The sequence below is a fragment of the Harpia harpyja genome, chromosome 1 (genome assembly GCF_026419915.1).
Source record: "Harpia harpyja isolate bHarHar1 chromosome 1, bHarHar1 primary haplotype, whole genome shotgun sequence".
Taxonomy (NCBI): Eukaryota; Metazoa; Chordata; class Aves; order Accipitriformes; family Accipitridae; genus Harpia; species Harpia harpyja.
The window spans coordinates 92,563,113-92,581,075 of NC_068940.1; the positions used below are offsets into that span (position 1 = coordinate 92,563,113).

Below are 17,963 nucleotides of genomic sequence, written 5' to 3' on the forward strand. Positions count from 1 at the left end.
GGTCACAGATAGGAAGGCTTTCGCCTGCGATCCGAGATGTTTTCATACGCAGTGAACGGTCTCCGAAATAGATCCGAGTCACGATCGGTGCTTCTCCTCTCTAATCCTGACTGTTTCGGGCGTAACGTGATGATAAATAACGGCCTTTCCAGGGGCTGACGAGGTGATTTGATTGCTTTGAACTTAAGAGGGTTTTCTTATTTTTGCTGTGTGTATTTCCTAGCAAGTATTTTTGTTTGCACACTCATGTTATTAATTCCTTGTCCTAGTGTAAATATTTATATTTAGCGCATGATTTGGCTGTGCTAAAGGTAAGTTTGGAAAGTGCTTTTCTCTTTACCTTATTAAAAATGTTGATGATCAGAGAAAGGGGCTTTTCTTGTTGCTGACGACATGTGTGTGACATGTGAGTCTGAACCACCCAGCGTCTGTGCAGGAGCTGTAAACATGTTTACCTGAACAGGAAAGAAAATGGATTTTTCTCTTAAAGATCCAGTGATATGAATATCATACTCTTAAAGCATATCAACAGATGACTTGAGAGAGAAATTTTCTGGAAACCTAGCTTTTGAGATCAACAGGGAAGAGAGATTCTTGATCGCTGCAGCAAATGGCAACTTGTGCAGGTAGAAAAAAAAAGATGGTGTTTAGTTTTCTCCTGCATGCATGTCAGCCCCCTCCTGTCTGCTGCTTTCATTCTCAAGGGAGGGATTTATTTACCACGCTTGCTGTCAGTGTTTTTCCTTTGTGCTTAATATTAGAAAACCAGATTTGAGGCTGTTTAGCACAGAACGTTTTGTCTGCAGTATGTATCACTCGCAGAAAACAAAAGGTGTATAAGATGTGGTATCATTCCAGGTATCTTTCATCTTCATCACTTTTGGACCTCATCACTGCACCTGTTTTATTATAAAAAGCCTATGATAAACTAGTTTATCAACTAGTTCTGCAATGTAGAATGTAGTATGTCTTGTTTTAGGCTGGTTTTGGTTCCTTTTTTTGAGGAATTAAAACCAACTTAAGTCATTGTGCATTGAAGCATCAGGATCAGTTAGATAATAGATTCTGGATAATAGAGATTTCTCAGCAGTGGGTTTATGTTTGACTTGCAAATGTTTACTAAAGAAAATGGCTAGAAAAATGTTAACCCTTTAACCTTTAAAATAAATGAGACTTATTTTTTTTCTAAATCTCTAAATGCACTTTGCTCTTATAGGTGAGTATCTTCTGTTGGATGGGAGATCAGCATACAGGAGATGCTTCAGCAACTGGCTTGTTCGTAGTTTTCACTAAATCAGTTTTATGCTGTTCCAGTTGCCTTTTTCCCCACTTTCCCACAGAATGTGAGATTATTATAGAGAGAGATTGCACTCGACATCCAGTATACCAGTTAATAATACTGGGCTGTGGCATCAAGTAGTTATACTGTAAAATTTCCTTCTGTTTATCTATTGATAACACAGCTATTCTTGTACTGTAAACTTTTGTTTCTTTTTTTTTTTTTCTTTTCCTCTCTGTGTTTGGGAGCCAGAACTTACGGCTGGCATCCTGATGCATTAACTGTGGCTGGAAAGACAGTCTTATCTTCTTAACTCTAGAGCTGGTTCCTTTTCTACCTTGTTTATTGGCCCCTACAGGAGATCAGCAAAAGACCCGATTGGCGCTGCCATTAAAGCCTCCACTTACAAGAAAATCTGGCACTTCATACCTGACAAAAACTATACTGTGTCATTGTCCTTACTTCTGGCCAGTACATGAAAACGTCCGCTACGGCAAAGGAGCTAGTGAAGTGCTGGGACAATAGCACCATTCTGATAAAGCAGAAGCGTAGCACTGGTTGGCAGTCTCTCTTCCTATCTACCTTTTCCCCTTCTGCCCCTCTTTTGATAGAGAAATGAGGAGGAGAAAAGAGGGATGTGATTTTTGCCAGTCATCTGCATTACCACACTATGCGAATCCTGTGTGGACTTTAAATAGATTCAGTATCAGCAAAGGTTTTCTTATTCTGAGTTGGCTTGCAGGATCAGGATTAGTTGCTTTCTTAGCATCTCTCATATATGTTATAGGATTGTCTGAATTCTTATTAAACAGCAAAACCAGAAGTCACACATCTTGTTCTTCAGCAATGCTGCGAGACAAGTAAAACAAGCAAATTATTTAAAAATTCTCTTGCTAGAGGGTTAAAAAGATACCAGCCTTTTATATTGATGTTCTGAAAATAACATAAGTATGCCTTCTGTTCTTCAGATGCATGTTTAATGGTAAAAAGAAGAATGTATGAAACTGAGTAAATTCTGCATGCTGTCAGGTATATATGAGGAGAGGGTATGAGGCAGGCTTTTTTTTTATCCCCAGTAACAGTGAGTTCATTACTAAAAGGTTGCGTAGATTGACTTATTAGAGTGCTATTTCAGTTGCTTTACAGTTGGATTTCCTCTCTTTTTATTTTTATTAGATAATCATCTCATATAAAGATTTGTTACAAAGCTAAGGACTGTAAGAAGATCATAAATGCCTTTGAATAAGGCAAAAGCATGGCGTATTTCTGTTAGCTCCAAGGTGTTAACTACTGGCAGGATGTCAGGTGTTAGTGACGCTTGGGATACAACATTCCTTGTTGTGCCTTTCTTCTCTTGCCCCCTTCCCTTTCTTTTTCACTAGGTATCATGTTTTCACTCCAGCATTAATTTAAATTTGCAATTTGGGAATTGAGGAATGTAGCCCGAGTTAAAATTCCAGGCACAGTGAACAGGTCTACATGGACAACTGAATTAACTGTTTGAGTCCAGGGAAATCTCTCATATAAACAAGTATGTTTTAACACTAAATACTGAAATATAATGGGAATACAGTTAAAAATGTCATTATCCCTTCATTTTTCTCTCAGTAGTCGGTGGTTGTTATTTTAACAGTTCTAAAGCAGGGTGTTTTAAGGTACTTAGCTACCTGAGGCAGAGTTTTTTAAGGTGATTAGTTGCCTGAAACAGTTTTCCTTGCTCATAGGACTCTGGTAAACATGCTGCTGAAACAGTTGATGAAAAGTAGCAAGTAGGTGAAACTTTCCCTCTGACCTGGGCTTCCCTGTCATAGAAGTCACTCAGATGAAATTTTTTAGTTAAAAGTCAAAGTCTGAGGATTTGACTTCTGTGAACTCAGCCCAAATTTTCTGTTGAGTGTTTTCTATTATATAAGATATCCCTCCCCATTGAGTCTTTCTGTTGACTTTGGGCTTTATTACAGGTCCCGTTAACAGCAGCGTTACTGATTTCAGTTAGGCCCTTGCTCTCTGTAAGTGAGCAACTCCGTCAGCAGCGCGGGGGGAAGGGGTTCTGCAGCCATCCACTGCCTCCTTCCCCACTGGGACTCAGGTAGTGGTATTAACCTGTCATTTCTTCTTAAAGAAGCTTTACAGTGCAGGGGGTGGGGAGAGGCTGGAGTAAACTAAAGTAAAAATATCAGTGTAGTGCCTTTCTTCATGTAGAAACATCTGTTTTAACAGGGTTTAAAATGCCAGCAAGGGATGGCAGACATTTTTAACATGCATTGGACTCTATTAGTATGTTAAAGAAATAAAACCAACTTCTGTGAAGCTTGGGTTGTGGTTTTTTTTGCTTGTTTGGTTTTTAACTGTTTTTTTTGAGCAACTGTGCTCTATTGCAGGGAAACTGCTAGAACTACAGTATCTAGCCAAATGGCTCTTAAGAATCCCTACTGCTAAATTCAGTCATTATTATTTCCCCAAAATATAAGCTCATTGCTTTCAACTCATTAGCTGTTTGTAGTCATTTCAAAAACTCTAACTAATTGATATTGCAAGCTGATTAGAATACGTTGTGCTTTGTTGACGGTAAATCCAATATTTAACGGTACGTACTGCATCTCTGGACATCATAAAGATTCTACTCGTGATAGGTTTCACACAAATACACAAAACAAGAGCTTGAAAAACGGAAATAATTCTGGTTTTATGTAGGCTTTCATAACAACTTTCATACCAATTTTCAAAGTACAGTTCCAGATGAACTTTCCAGTGCTTAATATCAATATTCCTGAAGTTCTGGTCATACTTATCTATATTTTTTGAAAGGCCTCACCAGGTAGGATCTTCTCCATTGTGGGCAAGTAAGCAGGACCTGGCTTGCATCTGTTGTCTCAAACTTTGGTGCTTCATTCTGGCAGCTGTAATAGGCCTGTTATTTTTGAGAACTAAATTCTCAAGTGACTTACCCAAGGTCACACAGGAAGTCCATAGCAAGACTGAGTCTCAATCCATTTTTAATCCTTGGGACTACCCTTGCATTTGGCTTGATCTAGAGCCTTAAAGAGAAAGAACAGATTTATCATTTAGCAGTTACTATTCCTTTCAGTTTAAGTATTTAAACTTTCATGTTTATTGTCTTGAAATACTTGTACTTTCAGCAAACAAGTGGCAATATGCAAAACTCAGTTTTCTCTTTAGTCATTTTTAGATGGTATTAAGATAGTGTCTTCACTGGTGATGTTTCCTGTCTGTGTAGTCAATGTTTATGTAATGATGTGCCAGAGAAGTAGAATTTTGTCTTCTGGTGTTTTTTGTATTCCCAAAATTTAAGTTCAATAGTGTGTAGGTAGACAAAAGTAAAACACAGCAGGAGGGAATTGGCTTAAGACCTACACTGTTAACATCAACACGCCTACTCCAATGTGTGGGGTGTTTAGAAGACTTGTTTTCTTAGAGGTTAACATCTGGGCAGAGGTGATTTAATAGGATATTGGTTTCGTTGGGATAGTAATGACTAAAGAAGAGTCTCAGCATGTGGCTGGTATTCTAATATTTGAAAATGATCACTAGGTAAATAAAAAAAGTGTAAGTCCTCCTTAAAACAAAAATTCCCCTGAAATGTGTAGCTAAATGTTAGGCCTGGAAAGGCTACTTGACTGGGACAAGCACATGCCCAGTCTAGGTTTTACTACCTCTACTGTTTGTCACAAGCGGCTGCCAATGCTAAGGCGGAGCCCTGTGGGAAGTGGCTATGGGTGCAGGTGGGTGCTGCTCCTGCCTGGGGGGCCTGGGCAGGTGTGTAGAGCAGTCTGGTATCCTCATTAGGGAAGATGTGTGGTTAGCTCTAGTCATGAGGCAGTGGGATAGATCAGTTATGATAGGGACTCTTTCTTGTTGAGGGAAATGCTGTCTGAAATCTTCATAATTTAAAAAAAAATAAAATCAACAAAACCCCAAGCACACCATGGAGAGCAGAGGGATGTATGCATGAGTGGGCAGGTGTGCATGGGCGAGGCAAAGAGCATGTGTGGGAAGGAAGGAGGGCGGAATAGGGAAGGGAGTAGTCTGCTTCTCGCTGAAGGTCTGATACCTTATTTCTGATGCACCTTGATGGCCTTCCTGGGAGCGATAAATCTGGTCCCTGGTTAGCTGCATGAGAAGATCCCAGTGGGAAATAGTTTTGACCTCAGTTGACTAGGTGATGCCTTGAAACACTGGAATTGTTGGGGGATTCTATAGGGGGTTTCGTGTGTGTAGTTTTTTGGAATGCTTTCTGCTTCCATGTTATGTTGGCAAGTTTTTTTAAACTTCTCACTAAGCCATTGCCTAAGCTATTCTTACTGAGTCAATTTCTTGAGCTTTATCAAGTGCATGGGTATTTCTCAGTCTTGGTTTGCTTTTCTGACTGTCTAATTCCTAGCATCTTATTTTCAAGTTATTGGAAAGAGTAACAGAAGTTTGATATTTTTAAAAACTATTCACAGTTGCAGTTTTTTAATCTTTGCTTGCCCTCCTCTCTTAAAGACAGACTAGGGATATTTTCAGTTTTCCTTTTGTGTTGAGCCACAGTTTGTTTATTTAATAATCTGTTTGTCCCTTTCTTGCATAGATAAGTAGTATTCCTGTGTGACAGTCGAGGAAAATGGGAAGCCCAGTCAAAAAGACTGAGACTTGATGAGTAAAATAGTGACTACGGTTAAATGCAGCATAGCTTTATAAATCTATTTTGGTACTCCTGAGAAAAATACTACCTCCATCACCACAGTATGTAAGCACTTTCCAGGCAGTAAAAATATATGTACTGAGTCTTCTCTTCCTGTATCTGGGCCTATACATCTGATTCCTTGTGTGAGTACCTGACAGCTTACATTCACATGTTAGGAGGATAGGTGGTGGTAGAGCAGAAAGAAGAAACTTATTAAGTTTGTGTCTTTACATGTGGAGCAGCCAGGCAGTGATGCAAATGTTTCATTTGGTTAGTGCTGAACATATTAACCAGGGTTCTTTAGGCTTGTACATTTGTCCCCAGAGGAACTCCAAACAGGGAAGAAAGGCGGCTTTTTAACTTTGCCTCGCTCTGTACTTGTTTCTGATGCCACTACTCTAATGTAACTGTATCTTTTATTTTAACATGTTTTTTTAGAGCAACAGAAGTTAACTAAAAATACGCTTTCTCATCTTTGAGAAGTCAGTACTGTTTGAAAGCAGCCTGTTTCAGTTCTCTCCTTTTCAGCTGTCATTCCCAGCTGTCACAATCTCCTTGATGTGAGGACTTTACCCTTGTTGTTGCAAAGCAGTTTGGTTAACAACTGCTGTCACCCAAAGGTTAAAACCTGAAAACTGGCATCCTTTGTTGCTTCCCTTACAAATGTTTGCTTTCTGTTTGGTAGTATCTCCCTTGTTGCTCTGCCTTCAATATGTTCCATCTATCCTATTTTTGGAGAACTTTGTAAAGCAAATGAACATGTCTAATGATGAGTGTATTCTTCCGGATGTGTTAGGAGGCTCAATTATGACTGAGGAGAGGGAGTAAAAAAAGAGAAATTCTATCCTGTGCTGAGATGACATTCCATCCTGTCCAATTAGGATCTGTGAGTACAAGTAGCAGTCCCCCTTGAGTGAAAGGACACGTAAAATTACTTCTTTAAACGCTAAGAACCCTGTATGATACTGGAGTGTATCAGAAGAAGAAACAACTCTTCCTTAACTATCTAACTAACTACATAGTATTATGTACTTCTTTTCAGTATGTTTTTTGGATTTGATGCAGATATCCTCTGCCTTTCTGCAAACTCTTCTGTTTTTTAGCTTCTCAAAAGTCAAGCGTTAGATCAGGAACGTTGGAGGAGTTGGCAAGAGCACTGGAGATAAATGGATTACAAACCTGGCCTTTCACTGTGATCCTGAGATTGACTTTCATGGATGACACTTGAAATAAAGGGGTTAAAAGAGTCTGATGTGGTAGAGAGAGTATTTTTACCTATGAACTAGTGTGCCTGTCCTTGTTAGGATCAAATGCTACTTGGGCCAGTGACACTGGGGAGCACCTTCAGTTATTGTGATATGAAATGTTTTCATTATTTCAGCAAACATCCTTTTTCAAATTCTGTCTGACGGACAACTGACAGACACTGAGGGCAGTTTTCTGTTCCGTTTTGTAGGCACATCTGTCCACAGAGTGTATATGGGAGAAAGCAAAATGAAATTACGAAACATCAGAAATGTGGCATGGTTGAAAAAGGCCTGGGGAAATCTATTCCATCTGAAAAAGTGCACACTAAAGAACAGAAAAATCAGACCTTAATTACAGGGATTAGATTGCTTTTTGCTAAACTGGTAGATTTGACCTAAAGAAGCAGGTTGGTGTTTTCGTTTGTTTTCCTAACACCTTCCCCCTCCCCTAATCTAACATGATTTTTCTTAATGCCCAAAAACATAAGGGAAATGAGTTTTCCCTTTTTCCTAAATATGCTTGGTTTTTAAACAGTTTTTCTCAATGCCTTGAGGAATTTCTGCCTTGTGTCCTTTCAGGTACGCATCAGATTTTCCTTCTTCCCACCTTCTAGTCCATTTTATTCTTAAGATCCTGTATGCTATCTACTGTAAGTCATGTGAAGTTTTAGACTGGAAAAGGAGGTACTGTTCAGAATCTGTAACCTGTTTAGTCTTCTGTCCTGTTTTTTTTTTTATGTCTTTCCATAGCCTTTCCTTTTTTTCCCTAGTATTCCTGGTACAACTATCTGGTAAATTCAAGCAAAATAGAACTAGTCACAGACTACTGGATTCATTCTTATGTTATTGTTCACAGGAAGGACCTAGGTACAGTTGGCCCCGCAAAGAGCATGAGGTGGTGAATAAGGACTTTGAAGCAGATTTGGAGCTGTAATGACTGGCTTCCTTCCCTGCTGCTGTCCCTTCCCCTTCCTTGCAAAGCATTTTCATTTGAAAAACTAAGGTGTGGTCATCGGGCATATCTGTTTTCAACTTCCAGTAATTTTTTGCTCACTGCTGAGCTACACCATAATTACATATGCAAATGTAGTATTTTTTTTCCCCTCTTACCTTGTACATGTGGGAGAGAAAGATAAGGTTGCAGAGTACCGCCAGGGATGGTGTCGCTGCAGATGGCCACAGGAGGAGAGAAGTACTCGTCCTGCAGCACAAGACTCACGGGGGGGGGGATTTCAGAACTTGGTGACTCAAAGGCAACAAGAAAACACTGTTCTTGCCAGCTTTAAACTTTAGATAGGAGCAGATTGTTGGACCACTTGTTATAATAACCTATTTTGATACATTCTAGCTACTGAGTGCTGAGAGTGAATTTGCATTTAAAATAGGAATTTGTTTTGTAGGCATACATGTGTATAGTTGTTATATCCAATAATTTAATCTATTAGGCTGGCTTGAATGCTCCCTGTAGTAACACAAGGTAAACTTCTGTTGTTCGTCTCAGTGTCGTAATGATACTAAAATCACAGAGACCAATTCTATGGAAAAGACTATTCTGGCAACTTCTGCTCTTCATGGTAAGGCTTACCTTGTACTTTTTCCAGATTTTAAATTGACTGACATACTGTATTCTGAAACCCTAAATGTGTCTTACAACAGGTAGTGGAAGTAAGATAGAGTCAGTTCTGTATTGCAATCAAAATGCTGCGAGACTTTTTCTCTACAGAAGTGGAATAATAACTTAAACAGAAATGAGAAGCAAAATTGAATCGATGTTGTAGCATAGGAAAAGGGAAGTAGTTCCAGTGACACATAATGCAGTATAACATGCCATAGTTATCTGTATTTCACCACGTCATTAATCCTGCCTTCAGGAATCAGCCTGCATAGCTGATGTGGTAGTTACACGATGGAGAGGGACTTCTTAAAAGGATGAGCAAGGTTTGTACCTGAGCATGTGAATGACTAAAACTAGTGGCAGACTTTCTGTTTCTGTGAGCTAAGCCAGTTAACGCAAGAGGGACAATTTTAGCTTTCCAGCTGCAAAGGATACAAATAGACTTAGTTGAATAAAAATCACGACATACAACAGAGGTTTGTGATACTGACAGAAGATTCTTACAAGGTATTTGATGCAAACTTTTGCCTGTAGATCTGATGCTTAAAAAATATTTTTGCCAGTACTGCTTGTGACTCTGCTGAAGTGCTTTCCTTCAGAAACAAAATAAGGTTGTTAAGTACTCCAGCAAATATGGGCATTTTCTTTATTTTGGTATGAAGTTGCAAGCCTTCTCCATTTAATTACCCCAACCTATAAATCCCGCCCCCCCCCCCCCCCCCCCCCAAAAACCCCAAACAATTAAAAAGCTCCTTGTTATGCAGTATGATATGCAAATCATTTCACTGCATTGGTTTTTGCATATGTATGGTGTCACAATAATTTGGGATATAGGAAAGAATATAGAACTTAAAAAAGAGATTTTTTTTCTAAGCCGGTAAGAAAACAGAAGTGCTGAAATTAAAAATTTGCCAAATGTTGTGTTTTAATAGTTTACAATTGCTTATATTTAGCCCTTATTTCACCTTTCTAACTTTTACCAATTTTTTTTTTTTTAAGTATTTTGAAGGTCTTGTATAGCAAATCCTCAGAATAGAAAGATGTTTATGACTTTTCAAGTTCCAAGATGCTCACTCACTTAGTAAAGCCTTCCAGGTTTGTGCCTTAATGTATCTTAATAGGCATCCTAATTAAGCTGCTGCTTTTTTTTTTTTTTAATAATGTCTCCCCAGCCTATCTACCATTAAAGAACTTGTACGTCTTCCTTCAACCACAGAAACATTAAGTAGGACAGCAATCAAATGTGTGTCTTGTTGGTTCTTGGTTCTACTGTCAAAACACTTTGTAGCTGAAGTGTGTGTGTGCGTGCGCAACCATGTGTTCTGTTTTCCTGCCTTTTCCTTTTGTCTGTCAAGCTTCTGGCTGATAGCAGATTAGCCATCTGAATGTGGGCAGCAAAGAGTAATGGGCTGTACGAAATGCCTGAGGCTTCTTGCATGCAATAAAATGACTCCATTATAAAGCAAAAGATGACAAGCCTGCCATGGAGGATATCTGTATAGGTGAGATGGAGAGAGTAGCCTTTGGTTTATGATCATGTTAATGGGTGTAAAATAAACTTAATTTTTTTCAACTGTCAAAAGTATTCCTAGGTGCTTTACAGAGTAGTGTTGACGATCATTCTAGCACGAAAATACCAATGAGCTAAATGGATGATGTACTACTTGCTTTTCCTGATTGCTGTATATGTGCGGGGAAAGGAAGGGAGTAATAGCATGGCAGCTCAGCTTCATTTTCACCATGCGGGTGTATTTTTTTTCTTTCTTTCCAATTTTTTATTTCTAGTGTTTTGATTAGTTACAGGATTACATAATCTGCCCTGCAGAAGTATGTTGGGTTTATTAAGTCTTTTGGAAGATGTGCTAATACAGATTTGAAGGAAATTGGGCCAGAAACACGGCTGGCTGAGACAGAGGGAATCCAGATGTTAGAGGAGGATATAAAATATAAAACTGTAGTGAGCTGGATCAAGCAGAGGCATAAGTCTGTATGCAGAAGCACAGTAGCAGGAAAAATAACGAGGAATCCTATCAAGGTTTTTGACAGTGATACTTACCCACTATAAGAATCTGGTGTTTAAAAAACCCTCCTAATTGTCCACAGTTTACTGTGTCTGTAAGCAGCAGTGGCTGCTTTTGCCCTTCTAACTTCCAGTTACAGCTTTCAAGGAGATTTGTTTGTTTGTTTTATGGCATGCAAGCTCTAAAAGGTGCTCTCCCCCCCCCAAAAAGGTGCACTACTTTCATTTATTCATTTATAAATGGAGGATCTTCCTGGATTGTATCTGCTTGGGAGATGAAGACAGCTTCTGATAAACAAGGGCTTCCAAACTAACTGGCAAGTCAGCATAAAAACAATTTGGTGTATAGAATATGGAGGAATGGTTAAAACATGCAAAACATCCTAAAATACTAAATTTTAAAGAAACCTCTTAACTGATACTTGTTTTAGTCTGTCTCGCTTGTTGGAGTCTGTTCAATATGAGACTGTGGATACAACTTAAGTGGACACTGGAAATCTATGCTTTAGCAGCAAAATGTACAAATTACAATTTGTAATAAATAAAATGGGAATATTGTTTGAGTAACCTTTGTGTTATTTTTCTTATTCTATCAGCTGTTGCCAGGTCTCAGTGTGGCTGTTCTGGATGTATATTCCATCTGTTATATGGACCGTGTCACTTGAAGATCTCCTTTTAGCTGCACTTTACATACCAACTCTTCCCTAGTCTCTTGGATTGATTTTCCTTAAGGGAATAACCTTCCTCAAAACGTGTACTTCATGCATACTTCTTTCTTCCTTTCCTCTCCCCCAATAAAGTCTGCTTTCCTCAAAGAAAAAGGAAACAACTGAGAGTGATTTTTGAAACTGATTATGCCACAGAGCTCCACAGATGCTGCTCCCTTGACAGCAGTATTAATTCACTTTACATGCATTTTTGTTTTGCAGTTCAGAATTGTTTCTGTGATCATATGAGCTTTTTATGGTGCTGAAGATTGTAGCTGCTTATGAAGGAAGCTGGTGATAAAACAAAAGCTTAGTTAACTATCTCTAACAGTAGGTAGTCTGTAGATGGTGACAACTAAAATACATTCCAGGCTAGTTTATTAAGAAAGGATCTGTGGGTTTTTAATCCTCTCCTCTTTCCTTGTGCTGTGTGATTGCTGTGGTTTACAGTAGGAAGCCACTAGTTTCTGTAGTCACAGGTGGAAAGGGAGGTAGTTACTGGTAGGTAATGCAAAGGCATTTGAGTAAAAATAAGAAAGTGAACTCTCTTATGGGGGAAGGAGGTAGCTACATATTTTACAAATCTTTCAACATCTGTGACTTAATTGGCACTACTGAAAGCAGTATGTTGCACATTAATGCAGCTTAGGGAACTTACGTTTATGAATATGAATTAAAAAAATCTAGAACTATTCTCTTTTTTTTTTTTTTTTAACGTGATTTTTATAATCACACATCATGCTGAGAAAGGTTTTGCTGCCTTGGACTGACCTGGTCTGACATGGCTACAGTGTTGTGCCCTGGCTGGTTTTTAGGACAGATTTGGGAAGTTGCAGAATACCAAAGACAGAGTGGTAAAACAGTTGAAAGCTCAACTTTACTTAACCAGAGGAAACGCAAGAAATACAGTTTTTGTGATCTTAAAGGTATTTCGGTAACAGAGAAAAACTAATCTTTTGGCAGATAGTTTTACTTGTTGTTTTCTGTGGTATTCAGGCTACAACAGTAGAGTAGCTGACTCGAATACCATGTGTGAGGGAAGTTTGCAGGTATGAAAGGATCTGTGCTAAATTATTCCAAACATTCATAAAAAGTCTTGTCATGTGGTATACCATGGGGGGGAGGAACTTAACTGTTCTTGCTTCCTAAAGTTACATGATTGTTCTTATCAAGTGGCAAGTAATATGGTATGTCAGTCTGTCTGACCAACCTGTAGACCGTTTCCAAATGTCCCTTTTGGACAAATTCGCTGCAACCAGGACTTTTTGAGAACTTTAACTGGGTTTGTACCTGCTAGTTTAAAAATAAATGTTTAGTTAACTAGTGTGATTGAGGTTCTGTATTTAAAAATACACTAGTAATACCTGGTCTTAGTACTAATAAACAGGATTATCTTTCAATTTTAACAACAGCTTTTGGGTTGATACTTAATATTGCTTTGTTATTTCTTGTTGGCAAGTACTAGTGTGGAATCCTGGGTTTAGGACACAATAATTATGGCCACCAGCCACAGAGCTATGGAGTGCCTGAGGTGGTGTGTGGGAGAAATCTCAAACCCGGAAATCCATATTTTCAGGTTTAAAAGGTAACCAATTCAGAATATTTATCACTAGATTTAACTCCAAGCCCACAGGAAGTTTTAAAATACATTGTACAAATTGTCTTTTGTTTGCTGATTGTAGTGAGGAGGAGGCAAGATCTTAATGTCTCCTCTGTAAAATATCTAATGTATAAACTATGAAATTATGGAAGGCCTTGTGCAAAAGAAGGTGCAATGCTTGATGCAAAATGAGATGCCTGGAGGATACAGGCCTGGAAGATGCCTTCTTGTATCCTCCCTCCAGTTTTGCTTTTGTGAATCCTGATGGTCGACCCTTGCCTTGAGCTTTGACAAACGCAGTGTTGTTAACATGTGGAAGCTCACAGGTTTAATGCTGATTTGCTGTTGTTCCCTAGTTCAGCCAGAACCATGTAGTTACCTCAGTTTTATTTGTGGTTTTCCATAGGTAGAACAGAAGTGCGTTTCTGCAGTAGAAGAATTAGAGTATGTGTGTTTGTTGCCTGACTGAGGTATTGTTTGTTGCCATCTTTCGTGTGTATTGTAGGCCCAATGTGAATCCTGGTGGCTCCAGTTTTGTGGGATTTCTTTTCTGTAAATAGGAAGAAGAGTCCCTTGGATGAGCTTCAGAGACAAATGTTAAAAAGCCTCATGTTTTTTCCATATCCTAGAATCAAGTAGTTCTTGTGAGAAGTTAAAGGCGTCAGTACAATGCTGCTCTCCCTCCTGGATGAGGTAGTGAACTCTGTCATGCTATCTCATCCAGCTGTCTAAGAACATCGATATTTTAAGATATGCAGAGCTACAGTGTATTTTTATCTCCTTTCTTCTCCCTCTTCTTCCAAGCAAGACTATTTTAGAGAAGGGAAAAAACCACACCAAAAAAGCCAAATCGATGTTTTTGAGCTTAAATAAGGCTTATGATTATCTCTGCTGTAATAATAGGTGGTTTAGGGTCCTTGGAGCAATTCATACAATTCTGCAAAACCTATGTGGCCTTTGCAGAGTACTTCAGTGGACACTGTCTGTTACAGTTGGGAACTCTTTAATTTGGGTAACTTGCAAAGACTGAAATGTAATCCTCAGCAGATCAGCCTGTAGTGTATGAGGCAAGGAGTGTCAAGCTCTGTTTTGGAGAAAGCATGTGTTCAAAATTTTTCAGATTCATTCACATGTGCTTGCCCTTAGATTTCCTTTTGATTTGTAAGGGTGTTCTGGAAAACCACATAGCCAAAAGCATGTTCCTATTACTGCTTTGGATGCTATTGATGATATCTAATCAATACCTCTGAAGTTATTTATTTATTTAATTGAATCTTATTCCTCTGTACCTCACAGATTCCTAAACTATCTGGTAGCCAGAACAGCCATCTACAAAACTCAGAATATTCTAAAACTGGTAAGCAACTGCACCAACATGACAAATCTGTTCACTTAAGCAGCATGATAGAATAGGAGGGATTTCTATACTATCCTGAACACAACCTGCCAGTCATTAGGGAAGCAATGTGCTTTGTTCCCACTGGGGGATGGAAGGGATCTGGTGGGAAGTGAGGCCTGCCTTGCCTTGTGATGTCTGTGTTGTCATCCTCGTAGTATCATGTGAGGAAGAACAAGGGTTTTTTAGTCATCTCTCCTGTCCCAAACCCTTTAGAATTGTGTCCTTATTTTTGATGTTTCTCTCCGTTTCTGCAAGCAGGACACTCATGGAAAGTGGGTTTCCATTTAGGCATGAGGGCTCTAGAACAAAATATTCAGTCTTTGAGATGATGTCAATCTTCTATTTAAATTGGATTCTTAGTTATTCATCATGGAGGAAGGGTGCAGATGAAGAAGTCATATTGGACATCTAGAGGTTTGAGAGGGCCTATTTCCTTAGCCGAAAAGAACAAGCGCGTTTTGTGTGTTCGAGAGGTTTTTTTTCCCATTTGTCAAAAGGATAAAGCTGTCTTCTGCCCAGAGGTTATTTAAATTGATGCCTGAGTGTATAAGATGAGAGCATGTAATGCAACTAATTCCTGTCGGCTAACGGTGCACATCCCACTAAACAGGGGCTGTCTTGCTACTTCCTTGAGCAGCAGTCAGTTGTGGGTCCTATGTCTGTTGTTACCAAATTGTATGCCTTTGGTGGAAGCCTCAAGGAATAGAGGCTGCTTTTTGGCAGATGCACTCAAAATGCCTCGGCATAGGAGCTAGGGGTAGTAGTAGTAGATGTTGATGCCCTACCATTCAACTTTGGGGAAGTCTGGGTTGCTAATGAAGTGACGGAGACATGTCTGCTTGTCAGCTATGGCAAACCAGCATCCTTATGTGAAACCTCCTGCTGTAATAAAGTGAGGTTTGAGATTTTCTCCAGTAAAGAAGTCTACTGATGTCTACAGGTGGCAACAGGCTATATTATATCTAATACCTAAAGCCATATAGTTGTTCCTAGGAAAACATTGCCTCAGAAATGCTGCTTTTTAGTGACTAGACCTCTTCATCTCCAGTAAAAACAAATAACAACTTGTTTGCTGAACTGTGACCTGTTTTGGAGTGACAGTCTTGCAGCTTGCTGAATCGACAGCTGGGCTTACCACTGTGCTGGCCATAGCTGAGACCGAGCTTCACAAAGGCTTTGGAAGAATACATTTGTTTTCCTGCGCTGTTGTTATTTCTCAGCAGGTTTTCAGTTGCTGCTCCCCCACTTTTCGTAGCCCTGAAGCTGCCCAGCCTGCTACTGTTTCAAGTTAGTTTCTAAAGCACCTTCTTTAAACATCCTTAATGAAGGTTGGAAGACTCAAATAATATTTGATAAACTGAGAAAATCAATGAAAAGTTATTTAATAAAGCTTTTTGAGCTCTCTGGTTTAGCTAAGTGATTTAAATGTGACTATTTTTCTGCTTGAATCAACTGATCAACCTTTAGTTAGGTAGAAGAAACTGTGGGGTTTTTGGTTTTTAAAAGGTGAAGGCATATAAATGCTTTGTTCAGACCTTCTTTCTAATAATAATTCAATAATCTGCAGATGAATTATGTGAGTTGACATCAAGAATCTGGCTAAAAAAGGAAATTATTTGTCTTTTCTAGATGAGACGGTGCCAGTTGTGAGGATTAAACATTTGTCCAGAAATTATATTATCTCTGAGCTAAATTTTGCGAAACATGGTATGAAACGTTCTTGGCTGGCACAAACTATATGTCAGTGTCTGTGGTGATGGGGGCTTAAACTAGTTCATTTTAAATCCTAGCAAGCAGCAGCTGAAACGCTGCTGAATGACCTTTGACATAGGGACCCATGAATGCCCCAAGTATGATTTCACTTTCACCACGTTCTTTGTGAATCTGAATGCTTGTCAAATCAGATGTGTGTTTAGACCTTTTCACTGAATGTGCTTGGAGGGAAAGAACAAAGCCTGGGGTCAACTTGGCATAATCCCTGCGTTTATCTTTATTCTATTATAGTGGCTTGTGGGGGATGGAGTAACTATTCTCTATGAGGTGAAAGTGCAAGTAGAGTGTAGGTAGGCTATCTGTCTTTTCTTCCAGACTTTCCCAGCAACCTAACTGGTCTCCCATGATTTACTTGCGTTAATGTACGGCTGACTAGGCAGATTGCTGGTTGGTCCGTGTGATCTGCTATTTGTTCTACCCGTCACTAATTTGTAGCTGCTGCACCTATCTGCCGATGTAAACAAACATGTATAGCTTGTCTTGGGTAGCACATGCAGAAATGGGTCTGTGTTACATAGTGCTTTGTTCTCCCCCCGTGGAGATGGGAGGGGAAATAACATGGATTTTTATACTACAACTACTTTTGCTTCAGTGCAAATCATCTTTTTATTTTAAGAGATGAACAGCTTCATATACTGTACAGTACATATGTATTTTTTGCTTTTGCAGGCTATTAGTCATACTCAAGTAAGGAGTGACTAAGTCTGTTATTACCCATTCAAAGTGGGAAAGCCTTTGTCTCTAAGGGAAGAACTGTAGAGTTCTACTAAATGATCGTTATAGACTTTTCGAAGTATTTTTAGATTTTACTCCTGTGGTAGATTCTCTTCACAATACAGGATTGTTTCTGTGTCGAGCTGGAGTGGTCTGAATCTGTAAACGAGCTATTGTGTGGTAAAGTACGAGTGGGTGGAGGAACTATATGACAAAAGGCCTAGTTACCTTTACAGTTTGTTCGCTGTACCTCATGCACTTTGTTTCAGAAGAAAAGCACTATTCAAAGACTTGAGTATAAGGAGGCAGTCTTTCACACGAGGCTTGTGGGAAATTTCTCTCTGACTTGCGGGTTTTCAGCTTGTGTAGATTTACCCTGCGCCTTCTGAGGCTTTGCCTGAAACAGCTTAACATGTCTCTCTCAACCCCCCGGACCTAGAGGGGTGAGCACTTCCTAATCTGACACTTCGGCCAGCATTTTCCACCTTATGTGTGCACTTGTTTGGGGTTTTTCTGTTTACTTTTTAATCAAACTTTTCAAAGCTTATTTTGAAGTAAAGAGGGGAGTTTGTTGGTTATTAAGGGCTTCCAAACTAGGAAATAACTAGCTTTTTTTAACTAAACCTAATAAGAGTCATTCTGAAAGCATGAGCATGCTTTTTTCTTTTTTAAACTAAACTTTGAAACTTGATGTTCTTTGTGTTAAATCTGCAGTTCCCTTCAGCTACTTCCACGCGTTTCACTGTTTGCTTTCTCTTTTAACAGCTTAGTGGATAAGTGCTCTAAAAACCTGTGCATTCTGCTTGAAAACAAATATGCTTCACTCAGCACCCAATTTTCAGATTTAAAACACTTTCACACAAAGAGTTGCTGATGAGCTGGATGGTATTTGGGTTTGTATTTTTTAAAGGAGAATTGAGTT

General features: G+C 39.1%; 1 protein-coding gene across 3 annotated transcripts in view; it reads left to right on the plus strand.

Moving 5' to 3' along the window:
* ZEB1 (zinc finger E-box binding homeobox 1) overlaps positions 1 to 17,963 on the plus strand; it is a 127,253-nt gene that overhangs the window by 1,633 nt on the left and 107,657 nt on the right. Inside the window, exon 1 of one of the 3 annotated variants that reach the window (XM_052805661.1) lies at positions 424 to 626. The exons of the other annotated variants lie outside the window; for them this stretch is intronic. Coding sequence (XP_052661621.1) covers positions 611 to 626 — 16 coding nt within the window. The 5' untranslated portion in view covers positions 424 to 610. Of the gene's footprint in view, positions 1 to 423; positions 627 to 17,963 lie in introns of those variants that run through there. 3 annotated transcript variants of the gene reach the window in all.